The 14258-nt window shown below is 41.9% G+C and overlaps 1 protein-coding gene across 1 annotated transcript; it reads right to left on the reverse strand.

The window, feature by feature from the left end:
• Window positions 1-492: 492 nt before the first annotated feature.
• Window positions 493-13156, reverse strand: LOC142008276 (phosphatase and actin regulator 1-like). The gene is made up of 3 exons (XM_074985458.1): window positions 13093-13156; window positions 5535-5681; window positions 493-617 (listed from the first exon to the last, which is right to left on the reverse strand). The coding sequence occupies exons 1-3, from the start codon at window positions 13154-13156 to the stop codon at window positions 493-495; spliced, it is 336 nt and encodes a 111-aa protein (XP_074841559.1).
• Window positions 13157-14258: the final 1102 nt, after the last annotated feature.

Consider the following 14258-nt stretch of genomic DNA (forward strand, 5'->3'; position numbering starts at 1 on the left):
AATAAAACATGCTGCTTTATTCCAGCTGAAGATCTGGTCCCCAGTGTGATATTACTGAAGTACATTTCGATCTGAGCAGACCTTTACAGCTGATCCAGTTTATATTATGCACCATGGGCCTCCTGTGAAGCACAACCATAGAGGATAACCATGGCTTTTTAGAGGGAACATTCCCTCCTCTATGATCACTCATTGAAGCAACCACACTGCCATGCCATCTTCTCCAAATCACGGTCCCCTTTCTCTGACCAGACTTACTTGCAGACACACTAACAAACTAAAGTGGTGAATAACACTGGGTGATCTCCTTGAACAAGCTTAGAAAAATCTCCAGAGTAGCCTGACATAGTGACTTCTCCTAAATGTCCGTCAGCTCAGAAGCAACTTTAAAATGTGTGTGGTACAAAGTTTACTGTTCGATTCTTTCTCTAACTGAAAACAGCCATTCCACATATGAAGACGCCATATAAGATGTTACTGAATTTTATTTAGCTACTTATAGAGGAACAGATATAGGTCTATTGCTGGTAAGCATGTTTGCTTGAATGTACCAATAAAGAGATCAAACACTACCTGAATAATTGTCACCCACCTTTCCGCTACACCAAATTCAGTGTCTGCAGTAAGATTTCACAAAACTACAAATTAAATTTTTATTAGACAAGAAAAATAACACCCTCCACCTTACATCATTAACTCTGAATCACTAAATGGTCTGTGTCCTTATCAGTAATCAGATGTGGTAATTTTTCCAGACTTGAATCTCTCTGCTACCCAGATGGTTCCATCATTTGACATTTTTAAGTTATAGTCTTTAATGAAACAATTAACTGAATAGGTCAGCATGCAGGGTAAAAATCTGAGATGTTCTAGAGATGGTATGGGAATGACGGGAAAAAGATACTTCATGCAATTAGTCAGCCCTAGCGAATGTAGACATAGATTTTCAGAAGCACTGATTTTGGTACCCTTAGTTTCGAAAACAGCTTTGTTTCTCATTAATCAATCCAAGAAAGCATGAATAAGATATATGCTGGAGTCTACTAATTAAATAATGTTTGGAAATTCACATAAGGGAATATTTATAATACTATAAATTTTCAGTATTTGGAAACAAACATTAATAAATATTTATTTGAAAAGTAATTAAACAAAGCAATTTAAAAAATAAACTCTGAATACAATCTGATTGGAGGGGAAGATAAAGTTTGCTTGCTTAACTGTTTACAAATTGTTTTTGAGAAACAAAGCACTCCTTGCTGTACCCAAATTACATAATTGACTCTGTGTGCGTGCATGCGTGCAATCTGGCAACAATACAGATAACAGCAGTAATGGTATAATTATAACGTGCAGCTGTAGTAGATAAATAAGACTGTTTGCTCTTAACCAGAGGTTGCCATTAATTTTAAGTGTGGAGACATGTAGCACTGTCGCCATCTGCATATAGATAATAATAATAAATCTAAAGTTCAAATAACACAAATCAGCAGCATGCTGAATCCTATCCAAGTGAGTATCCTGGAACAAGACAAAGACCAGATCAAAGGGGACGCAACATTGCTTGTAGCAGCTGGCAGGAAAAATATTATAGGTTGTGTTTGAGCAGCAGGAGTGTACATATGAAATGCATTGAACGGGGTGTGGGAGGGGGTAAACTGTAAGTGTGTAGGAAACAGGGTCCTGATTGCATCACTGAGTAGAGGAAATGATATTCCTTCCTCATTTCCATCTCATTTTCCCTGTCCATGTATATGAACATATACTTGTGCTTGCACAGCAACAGAGTTCGCACACAAAGACATGGAGGAAAACACAGAAGATACAAAGTACACACACAGCATTACTTTAAATAAGGAACTGTTGTAGACTACATTTCTGTTGGTAGCACACATCCATTCAGCACCACAAAGAATGAACAGCTCCTTGTGTTTATATGCACTGCAGTCTCTCTCTCCCTCTGACCTCCACCTCTCAGCTCTGGACCAGCACAGAAATTAAATTTTAAGTAACAGAAAGGCGATATAGTTTTGCAATGGTATTTACACAGTTAAGAAATGCTATCAGCAATGGACACAAAGAGGAGAGACACAGAATTGAGAATCTATTTCCAAAGAGATTCCAAATAGATGCCATCCAACATACAGTAAGTGCTTCTACTTGCTGCAATGAATACCATTTGATAACAAAGCACACAGTTCTTACCCTGAATAAGCAATAAGTAAGCAAAATTGAGGGATAACTTCTCTTTAAGTACCAATATTTCCTAAATATAGACTATCCAAAGCCATTCTTAATAAAAGGTACAAAAGGTTTGTTTGCTAAACCTAAAATTCAGCAGATAAGTTCAGAATACTTTTGCCAGAAACAATTACTTGAACATTAAATACAAGAAAACATACAATTTCTTATAAATCAGAATTTAAAAAAAAACCTTAACCTTATGCCATACCACTTCAAATTTAGCAAAATTTAAACCCATCTTAGGAATAAAAATAGGTTCTTTGAAAATACAGGTCCTTCTCAAATTAAGGACCTTTGGTTTATGCATTCTTGACAATAGTAATAAAATAAAACCAAAACCTCAGCAATGAAGCTAATATCGCTGGCACATTTCACTGAGTTAACTCACTAACTTAAACACTGGTTGTTAAACAATTTCGTTTAAAAAAACCAGAATACCTAATGCCAGATATATTAATAAAAACTTCCACACACACACACACATACACTGCTTCACGTAGTTTTATTCTGTTTCTCCACAAACCTTTCCACTGGCATTTCTTTGAATTACTCCCTTTACAGGAAGTCTGTTCCTGAGAACTTAGAAGTGGAGCTTTAAAATGCATGAATTAAAAGGTGAACTAGATGTACTTAACTAAGTTTAGGAGAAATTACAGAAAAAAAGAGGACTCTATAATAAAGCTGCATTCTATATGATCTTCCAGGACTTACTGTAGTACAAAATGCCAGCCCAGCTTAGTGTAGAAATATGAGGCACGAGGTGACCTGAGCATACTTTCCTCTCAACTGATAATCTATTTATAACCTCACGGCATAATGTCACCTGCAACAGTGAAAGCCAACATGGAGTTTCTTTCAGCAGTCAAGTAACCATGCACAGCCTCTTTTCCTTTACACCTCATGACTTCTTACACCCTATCTCTTGTCTCTTTTCACTTTCAGTTCCTTAAAATCAGTGCCACTTACTGACATCATTTTCTAATGCCTAACCCAAAGTGTCATCCAATCAACCTAAAGCTTTAGTTAGTAATTTAAAAAAAATTAAAAAAACTAATCATGACCAAAGAAGAGAATAAGCGTACAGTGAACAATGTAATCAACCAGTAACAATGTTAAACACAACCTGCATATTATCATTTACTAAAGGTGTAATTATAGTGAGGGCAACCTGTCCCCCCACCATCTTTCAGTATGGTGGAGAATCTTTATTACCTCAACCTGCTGAAGGGGAAGGGAGAGAGACTGCAAGATAGCAAACTGGTGCAGTCAGTCAAACTCTCTTCCCCTATGTGAGTATGGAGTGAGCTGCTGACTTGAGCTGTTCAGCTGAAGGAGAGAGTTGCATTGTAGGACCCTGCTAGTAGGGTCACTTCAGTCTGTAACCTAATAGAAAAGTCAGGAGACTGCAGCTGTGACTCATCCCTAAATTTATTACATTTTCTTTCCTTCTATGCGAGGGGAGCCTGGCCTAAATGGAGAAAACTAAGTTATCAGCCAGGAGCATCTGTCCTGACCTTTTCTCATTTTTGAGCGCAGATAAAGAGAAGAGCACCATGGGCAAGAGACCCTGAAGAAGGGCATAGCCCAGTGGACAGAGGAAGGGAACAGGCCTTGAGGACTGCAGGAGTAAGAGGAAAGGGGATCTAGGAGGGAAAAGGTATGATGTTGGAGGGACCCGGAGGACAGAAAGATGAATGGTGAAAAGGGAGGTGGTGGACAGCTCTGGGGGAAGTGTCTATAGTGGGTGAGACGAGGGCTGGAAGCAGAAAAAGGAGGTGTGAATTTAGGGAGCTGGAGGGATGAAAAAGACCTGAAACAGGTGGAGCAAATATGAAGAATGTGACACATTGAGGGTCAGAGAGAAGGAATGCAAAGATTGTTAGAAAACAGGTGATCTTATGGAGTAGGGAAAGTGGGAAGGATAAAGGTGTAAGTTTCAAATTAATCTTTGAACAGAGAGAAAGGAAGGAAAACTGAAGGAATTATAAGCGGAATAATAGGGGCGATTTCAGGGGAGGAGTAAATGGATTTGAGCAGGAGACTAGTGACAAGGAGGAAAGGAAAGGAGTTTGAAAGGAAGGGACAAGAATGATGGACTATGAGAAAGGAAATGGATTCTAGGAGTCAAGGAAAGGAAGGACAAACAGAAGAGCAGCGGTGGGCAATCTGCTGCCCATAGGCCATTTGTGGCATGTAAGGGTAAGCAGCTGGTGGGCTGTCAAACAGGTTGTGTACCTTGCATATGCGGGTATGGCATACCACTGCCCTGACTGGCCATGCTTCCCCATTCCCAGCCAATGGAAGCTATGGGAAGTGGCACGGGCTGCAGCGGCTTGCTGCTTGCCATTTCCTATAGCTTCCATTTGGCCAGGAATGGTGAACCATGGCCAATGGGAGCTGCACACCACCATGTCTGCAGACATAAGGTAAACAACCTCTCTGGTGGCCTACCAATGGCTTACCCTGATGGGCTGTAAAGAGTCTACAAAGTGGGGGATGTAGGGTTGGAGGGAGAGAGTTATTATTAGTGAGGACAGAAAGAAAATTAAGGGCTATAAGGAAGGGAGAATGACAGTTTGCAGAGAGAGGGAGGTGGGAAGGGAAAATACATGATGGAGACAGGAAGGTGAAATGGGGAAGGGGAGCTGGAGGAGAGATGGGGAAGGAGGAGCAATGGAATAGGAAGATTGTTTGGGGAAAGGAAAGCAAGAATGAGCGATGGGGGGCTATTAGTATGGAAAGAGAGGAGACAGCTTTGGTGGGACAGTAGCTTGGGGCAGAGGGTTGGGTGACTGAGTGATCTGGGGGCAAAGGAAGAGATCTGGAGGGAAAATAAGAGCTGTTGAGGGCAAAGGTGTGAGGAAAGAGCAGGGGAGAGGGAAGAGAGAGTGCAGAGTTCGAGGGAAGGGTGAGTCACGAAAAGAGGATGTTCTGCATGCCCTAGCAGGCAGAGGCCTGGGAGAAATATCCGGGGGAAAGTAGGGATGGAGACACTCTGGGGAGAAGAGGAGAAACAGCAGAGGGGAACATAGGATGGGGGGCTGTGCTGTTGTGCAGATCTCCCCCTCGCTCAATAACTTTGAAGGGGGGATGACTCCACTGCTTGCTTAGTCCATGACAGGAACTGAGGGCTGCTGCCACCTCCAAGCACGGCACCCCCGCCGGTTCATTTCCTACGGCACCCGTGTCTCCCTGCGCCCAGCAGCAGGCAGACACAAAGCGGCGGAGGGTGGGGAGCGGGGTGGCAGGAGGGTGGCGCCCTGGGGCGGGGGTGCAGGGGTGGCGCTTACCTCTGGCGAGGTTGAAGGAGATCCTGGCCTCCGCGAGGTAGGGGGTGTCGCTCTTGGAGCGGACTCGGCGGATGGGTCTCCGGTCTATGTCCTCCTCCGAAGAGGCCGCCATTAAGGTGGGCACGGTGAGCAGGGTGGCCCGGCGCGCTGAGGAGGGAGAACGGAGAGCGGGGTGGGGAGGGGGAGGGGGAGGGGGAGGGGGAGGAGGAAGAGGCGAGGACACGGGAGGGGGGAGAAGAGGAAGGGGAGAGGGGGAGGGGAGGAGGGAAAACCCGTTCAGGATCTGCGGACTGGAGCAGGGAGCGCGGCCCGGCCCGGCGCTGGCTGCGGGACAGGTCAGGCGGCGGCTCCAGCGGGGCTCAAGCTGGCGCCCAGCAACGCCCCCCTCCCCCCCGGCTGTTAGTGGCTGGGGAGTGGCCTGGCCGTGGGAGGGAGCCACTGAGGGCGGGCGGGGCGCCGTGGGGGACGACCGCGGCCGCCTGGGGTGTCAGACAGCGGTGGGGGGGGGGAGACCAGACAGCCGCCCCCGTCCCGCCCGCGCTGCGAGTGACGGCGCCGCCCGCCGCGGCTGGGACCCTCAGGTGACCTGAGAGCTGCGGCCGCCGGGGAGTCGCTTTTCGCTCGTGCGCTGGTCACGTCCACGTCAGCCTCGATTGTTTTTAAGTTTGCAGCTTGTGTCCCCCCCCCGCCCCCGCCCCGACCCCCGCGGGGAGGAACCAGGCGGGCGCGAGGGCCCCTCACAGCCTGCACCGACCGGCTCCGGCAGCCACGGGAACTTTATGGTAATAAGTGGGGAGAGGCGAAGCTCTTTGCGAGTTCTCGCCCTACGGTCAGATTTGGGGCACATCACAGACCAGGCTCGTTATTTGAGAGGGGCTGGCACAAGGCTGAACTGTTCAACTCCCCACCGCCCCCTGTAGGCGGACACTTACCTTTCTGTAGGCAAACACAGGGATAAAAGTGGAACCATTTACAGGTCATGTATTTCAAAGTGCCAAAGTAACTTAAGAGCCTCTGTTTCATTCGTAAGAGTGACTGAAGCACAGATCTTGAAAGGTATTTATGGGCCTAACTGAAATCACTGTTAGGCAGGTGCTTAAATATTTTTGGGGATTTGGGTCTTGGAGCCTGGAAGTTAGGCTTCTAAGTACTTTTGGCACTTTTGCAGATACCAAGCAAAACATTCAAAGCATAAACAACCTTAAAATATTTTTAAAGACAAAAATGGTTTTGTGATTAAGGCATTGGCTGGGGACACAGGAGATCTAGGTTTGTGTGTTTATTTGCATAGCACATATTGCCTATCTCATTTCCAGTTGGGGTAAAGCATAGACATAGCCCTAGACTGTTTAGTACATAGGGACAGCAATCATAGTTAGAATATCAATGTGGTACTGTTAAACAAAATAATGATACTAATTTGTTATTACATATAAAAATAATAGTAAATTATACACATACTTTTCTCAAACATGGAAAAGATGAGAATATGAAAGGTAGGGGAATTCAGCAGAGCTGAACTGAGTTATAGTGGATATCTACATTGTTATTATAAAATGCCTATTATTAATTATTGTATCAGTTCATTACAACCGATCCATCTTTCCTCAAAGAAAATAGCAGAATTGTTTGTAGGCAGTAAGTTGTTCATGTCTCTAAATTATTTTATTTTGAATCAGTGATTGATATGGCTGACAAAACAAAAATTTACTTTCCAGCTGGGTTTTAAGAGTCCCCCTATCTCTTCCAAAGCAGGCAGATATGACAAGGATAACATGCTTTATAACAAATACTGCTGTTTGGTTTCCTTCCATTCCAGTCACTCCCACATGCTTTCACAGCGTGTGCCCTGCTGTAGTTACAGAGAATGCTCTTTGTGACAGCAATTCCAAAAGATGTCAGGGTTCTGTGTTCAGCCATTTTGATTTTAGGAGCGCTAAATTATTTTAGGACAGTTCCTTTGCTTACCCATGAGAATTTAAATGCTAGCAGATGTTATGAATATGCTGAAGCAGACTGCACCCTTTTCCATGGTTGTAGTGTTATGTATAGTCAAGTCAACCGGCTTTCTCCTTGTTTTTGAAATCCACTCTGAAATTGAATACCTTCATACAGGCTGATAAAGAACTTTAATATTTCTGGAGTGTGCTAGTGTTATCTAACAGTCTTTGCAATCATATTATCTTAGACTGTGATACTATCGACTCCCACTGGCTAACCATGGAGATGAGATGGGTGACAGTATATTTTGTATTGGAACAATTTCTGCTGGAGAAAGAGAGACCTTGAGTCTCTAATATCCTGTGACCAATATGTGTAGTAGAATACTGCAAATAGCTAATCTGGGATATCCCTGGTTAGTGTTTGAATCAGACTCCTCAACAGAAAACTTTGTTGATGCAGGTAGCAGTGCTGGTGATTGTGTAGTTGGCAAGCTTACCCCTCTTTCTTTAGTTAAACGTTGTCCCCTCGGGTTCCTGGGAACAGGAAAATACCCTTGTCTGCATATTCATTATGATAGTCTTTAATGACATGATCACATATGATTCTTTCCGAAGAACCCTATCTCATTCAGGGCACTGGACAGACCTACTCTAGGGGTAGAGCAGGGTGCTGCAGAGAAGGAAGAAGCTTCATAGCAGAAAAAGTCTGCCTCACTGATGTTGGAAGATGTGTAGTCAAAGAGAGAGGTGAACAGGAAGGATGCTCTCATGTTAAGGCAATTGAAACCTGTGGCAGAGAATTGAATTCTGTCCCTGTCTGTGCCACAAAGTTCCTATATGATGCTTGGCAAGTCATTTAAAACTTTTTTTTTCCAGAGGTGTTCATTAATTCGGTGTTCCTCATTATGAGGACCTCCAATCTGGTACCCTTGGGGTGTGATATGTAGAAGCACTCAGAGTTGAAACTGAAGTCAATGGAAGTTGTGCTTTGAAGATACTGAATGTTATATAATGCTGAGCCTTTTGAAAAATCAGTTCCTATTTGTTTTAAACTAGGCCTTCAGACTTAGTGAATATAGTTCTCTTGATCTTACTTTCTGTGCCTCATTGTCTAATCTATAAAAGCGTCTAACAGTGGACTTGTGAAAACTAAATTTGTTAGTATTTTTGAAGGACTCAGATACTATACTAAGGAATACTATAGAAAAGCCCATGCAGATACTAATAACTCTGTCTTCAAAGCAGGGTTTGAACAGTATACAGTAAAGGCATACAACTACATATTTAAACAATGAAGAGAACAAAATATTGAACTGCTGCTTATTAATTGAGCACTGTCCAACCTGTGTACTAATTGTGGATGAGGCAGGGGATTGTGTGGGGAAAAAATCATGTGATCACATAAATAAAGACTTTCACAATGCACGAGCACAAGGGAATCAAATTAACATTGCTCAAGCTAACAAGTGCTTGACTTCAGTCTTAATAATACTTTAATGTAGTTTTATTTTATGTAATGCAAACACGGATGCCCATCCTGTGCTCTGACCATCTACTCCAAAATTTAAAAAAATCTCAACATACACTGGGGAGTCCCTGGAAATACATCCACCTCAGTCCACTCCTTCCTTAGCAGTCTTAGCAAACAGAATTAAAAAGAGAGTGCGATTGAATCTTCTGTATATTGAGGGAACTCCAGCTAGAATGTTTCTGCTGATCTCAGATGTGATAGGACATCATGGTGAGAGAGGTATGATTTCTCATATAATCAGGTCCCAAATCATTTAGCGATCTATAGGCTAAAACCAATGTCTTGAATTCCACATCTATATGCATATTATGACAAATAAGGGGACCGTGCCTATCCTGCAGTTACACACTGGGCTGACACTTTGGAAATCTGTATTCAATTCTTGGTGCCACTACATACTTCTTATATGACCCAGGAAAGTCATATAAGCTGTTTTTGCTTCCCCATCTATAAAACATGGATAATGTTTACCGTCTTCTCTCACCTTTCCTGTCTGGTCTGTTTAGATTCTAAACATTTCAGGTCCGAGATGACTTTTGCTATATGTAAGGACAAAACCTAATGCAGTGAACGTGCCACTTCACCTCTTGTATCTGGGAGGAGTCCTTAGGTGCTATCATATTACAAATGACTAATAGGAAAAATACATTGTTGTACAAGCTTGTGGAGAATGTGGCCATTAGAGGTTTAGGGCCAAATCTGTAGTCCTGAGATTTACATTATTTCCCTCAATGCTAATGCTAGGTTTCTATTTAATGTTTGTCAATTAGCAACTCTCAAATGCCCAATAACTATCAGGTTTAGCCCTGACAATACATTATTAATGACATTTAACAAAGCTGTTACAGCACATGTTCATTTTCAGAATTTCAGGGCCCAAAAGTGCTGGAGATAGTGCCTTTTTTTAAATATTTTCCTTTCAAAATTTCAAGCCAATTTTTAATCTAGGATTTTTGATTTTCAAGAGCAAAGCATAAGTCAAGAGCTTCAGTATATTTAGGAATTACAAATATTTATATTAAGATAAAGTAAATATTTGTAGTGAATATAAACAGTAGCAGCCAATCAACAAATTAGGATGAAAGAAAATGACCCTTTGTTCTAGAAATACTGTACAGTAAACACCCACTATACATGATTCACTTTGCACTTAACTTATGTTAATGCGAGGTAAGTGCAAGTCAAAATTGTGGGGTTCCCAGGGGTTGGGGCCTGGAGAGTGCAACTGCCCCACCAGCTCCCCGCTCCAGCCTCCGGCTCCCCCAGCTGGGGGACATGCAGCCATGGCAGAGAAGCTAGGGTGAAGCCACATCTGTCTCCCAGGGTGGTGGGAAGCCAGGAACTAGGCAGGGAACCAGGAAGCTGACTAGCGCTGTTGCACTGATCAGTTTCCTAGCTCTTGTAAGCCCAGGGGAACCAGGAGCCAAGCTTCTGCCTGGTCCCTAGCTCTCCTCCACTTGCTGGAGCCAGGAAACTGACCAGGGCTGGGGCCCTCATCAGTTTCCTAGTTCCTCCAAGCTGTGCAGGAAATTTGACTCATGTGCAGGTTGCAAGAATGCAACCCCTGTATAAGTGAGAGGTCAACTGTATTCAGGATCATCGGTTCTTCAGTTAGGAAAGCATTTTTCGTGTGCAAAATAAACATTGTTAAAATAGTCAATAAAGCAAATTTAGGACAGGATGACCTTTGGAAAGAGTAGAATGATTCCCTTCCACTTCAGTGGAAGTTGGACCACATTCTTAAAGGACACTGAAAAATTTTATTTCAAAGTAAGCAGTTTCAACCAATGAAACAATACAGTAAAGAAAGATTCAACTTAATGATCTGAACTTGCAAGTTTGGTTTCAGTGGTATTGGAGGACATTCCGCATCTTTCAGAATCAGACCCTTGATTAAATAATTTGCCGCTGACACCATCCTTACAGAGGTGAAAAATGGAATCTTTGTGCTGCGCTGAGCATTCCAAGAGTTGGATGGAGGTGGAAAGATGTGTCCAAAGATGAGTATGTGTTTATTGTAAACAAAGATTAAGAGTGGGCTTTTCTCTTCAGTTGTTTGGAATTCAGTTTTTGATTTGCTGGCATTAAATTCTTGGATCTGGCACATATTCGCTATGAATACAGCTGGGTAAATACTGCAAAAAATGTTTCTTGAATATGTATTCAGATTTTCAAATGGCTTGCATCTATCATGCTTTCAGATCTTCTGTGCAGCTTCTAATAAATTTACTGGAAAATAAATGGCTTTTAATTAACTATTGGAAAATAGTCATAGGGAGCATGTTTTTAAATGAATAAATGCTGTTGTTTTTCCTCAGTAAAAAGGCCCCTATATCCAGGACATACACAATTTAGAAATTAGGTTGGTTCTTTCCTCCATGATTTCAATGCACTTTACATAGCAACATTTGGAAGGACAGAGGGGCACATTTAAAACTAGATGTTCCAAGTTCATGGGCACCTAAAAAACTAAATTCAGTATGTAAAATTACAATTAAAGGTGGTCAAATTTGTTTTACCAATCTGTTTGAGCCCCCTGAACAACAGCTTTTAATTTTCATTTGCTTTTCAAAACACTGCTAATTTTTTTGGAATTTGGTGTTTGATATATGTATTTAAAGACAGAATATGGCCATCTCTTTTTGACTTGACCAAAATGCAGTTAAGAAGAACCTACAAATACACTTTTGAATTGTATGATTTGGGACAAAATTTTAACATGACGCAGTCATTCTAGGTGAAGTTGTCATCAACACGTCTAGTGAAGGTTGTCCAATGTTTGCCATTATGAGATCTGGTTTTCAGTTGCTTAAACCTTTGCCAAAAACTTTCACTGTTTAAACTAAAATGTTCATGGTAGGTCCCTGCATCACCCACACACCTACTGGGTGTGGTTCACTGCCCCATGGAGTGGCACTTAGACCTCTTACGAAGAGAAAGAACGCATCTCGTCTGCAGCCATCGCTGAGAGGCAGCGGGCTTTCAGCTCAAATTGTAGAGACTTGTGCACTAAGCTCCAGAGGTCCAAATCTGCCTTTTGATGGTCATACCTGCTTCAGGTTAAATTTTTTAGGAAAGTTTCATTTAAAATGACTTAGCTCTTTCCAAGAATGATGTAAAGCAAAAATACGTGGTTTTGTCCATGTTTAAGCCAAATCCATACAACCATAAGAACTCAGATATGCAGGTGCTTTGAGTACTAACAGAGAGACTTGAAATTTGGCAAGGAGCGACCTAACGCTGGGAATGTTTTCTTTGCCATTTGTGACAATATGCCCAAATTGGCAAAATTTAGAAATTCTGAAAATCTCAGTTCACTCATGCTCAGTAGAAGCTTGTTAAAGGCTGGCAGCTAAATTCTCTGAGGATTCTGTCCTGCAGCTGGAATGCTCCATTTCTCACAGCTCCTATAGCTGACCAGTACTTGTATGCGCTGTCCTCACAGATTGATGGAGCATAGTACAGTCCAAGATCTACTGTTTCTGCTCTGTTGTTGCTGGCCCAATAGCACAGCATTTTATAAGGGATGTTAATGAACTAGAACAAACATGTTGTTTGGAAGTTATGCAGTAGAACACTTTGGGATTGTCCTATATAATTTATGCTAGTCAGACAGAGCCTTTGAAATAAGATTACACACCAAAAGTACTAATCTGAAAGCATTTGGAGCACTGAAAAGGAGGAATTTAGGGGATGAAAGCAATTGGCATGGCTAATCAGTGAGTAGAGGGGGTAGTATTCATGACTCCAAGCGACCACAGTAAGCCATTGCTCAACTTGATGTACATCTGTAACAAGAGGAGATAGTATAAACCTTCCCTGCACAACCTGTAGACCGAAAGAGAGATATCTAATTGTCAAATATGTTCTACCCTTTGGTTTCTGCTGTGCTGCCAATTACTTTAATGGTTCACTCTTGGGGTCAGCAGGAGCAAATGAGCCCACTTACTGTTTCCTGGCCTTTTTATGGAGCAGTTTTGGGGGAAAGGATCCCCTGCACTTTCTTACCCTTCAACAGTTCGCCAGCAAGGGGTCAGTCATAATTGTATCACACTTATTTATTTTCTGTCTCAAATGTTATTACCTTGAGCTCCTTGATTGTATAACATCAGTCTGTGAGCAGACTCAACATCCAAAAAATAGTCCATCTTGAAGGAGTATTTTGTTGTCACTATGCTTCTCTTTTCAAAGAGATCTGTTTAGTCAAATTCCTGGGGGAGAAAACAACTAAAGATCAAACACACAGAAAAAAATCAGAGTTCTTCCAAGTAAATAATTTGTATGCAGTATTTAAAATATCCCAATGTGGGCATATCAGAATGGATCTGAGGGAAAGCATTTAAACCCATCATGCATAGCATATTTTGAAACACCAGACTTTAGTATCAAATAATATTTCATATTCCCAAATAAAGAACATATGAGGAAAGCTTAAATATCAACCACAAAATTCCTTGCATTATCACTGATATCCCATCCACAACCTCCATTCCTCCGCAACATTCATCCGGTCTTAAAATTGTAAAAACTTTGGGGCAGGGACCGTCTTTTACTTTATGTCTGTATAATGCCAAGCACAACAAGCTCTCAGCTTGATTAGGGCCTCTAGGTACTACCGTAAAACACATGATGACAATATTTATGTTAAAAACCACAAAACACTTCAGACACAACGAAACAGATTACACTTCAGTAGCGATACCATTCCACCAAAAGGTGAGAAAACCAGTTCTCCCACTCTACCCTTTACATTGACTTAGGGTAGCAGCATAACTTCATGTCATCAGCTTTTAACATGTTTGATAGCACAGCACAATGCCAGTGCTACTCTTAGCATTGATTCATGGCTGACCATTTCTTTTCAGTATTTTCTTGAACCCATTTATGGAACGTAGTCTATGAGTTAACCCCTGCTCTGGCATACAGTGTTTCTTGTGTGACACATATTGACATGTCGGTTACCACAAATCTTTCCCTACCTTCCTGTTTTCTCCTTCATTTTCTTTCCCCTTACACAGCTATTACATATATTGTATATTTAAAGTCCAACCGTTACAGAAAATATACACACTGGCATTTCTTTGCCAGCACATGTGCATAGATATATAAGCAGCTATATAAATACCAGCAATAATCTTTAAAAAATAGAAAGACCATTAGTTTTTCCTCTTTCAGAGAGTGATGGGAAATAATGATCCCCACTTCAAGCAGTGTCTTGAATCCCAAAGTATAAATCTGTTTGTTTGGAAC

Source organism: Carettochelys insculpta, chromosome 2 (genome assembly GCF_033958435.1).
Source record: "Carettochelys insculpta isolate YL-2023 chromosome 2, ASM3395843v1, whole genome shotgun sequence".
NCBI classification, from domain to species: domain Eukaryota; kingdom Metazoa; phylum Chordata; order Testudines; family Carettochelyidae; genus Carettochelys; species Carettochelys insculpta.

Excerpts from the sequence above, each read along its gene's own strand:
- LOC142008276 (XM_074985458.1), bottom strand. The coding sequence starts at position 13,156 with ATGGACTATTTTTTGGATGTTGAGTCTGCTCACAGACTGATGTTATAC. Across the intron at positions 5,682-13,092 it reads ATACAATCAAGGAGCTCAAG|CGCGCCGGGCCACCCTGCTC; the intron begins GTAATAACATTT and ends CTCCCTCCTCAG. Across the intron at positions 618-5,534 it reads CTCCTTCAACCTCGCCAGAG|ACACTGAATTTGGTGTAGCG; the intron begins GTAAGCGCCACC and ends ATCTTACTGCAG.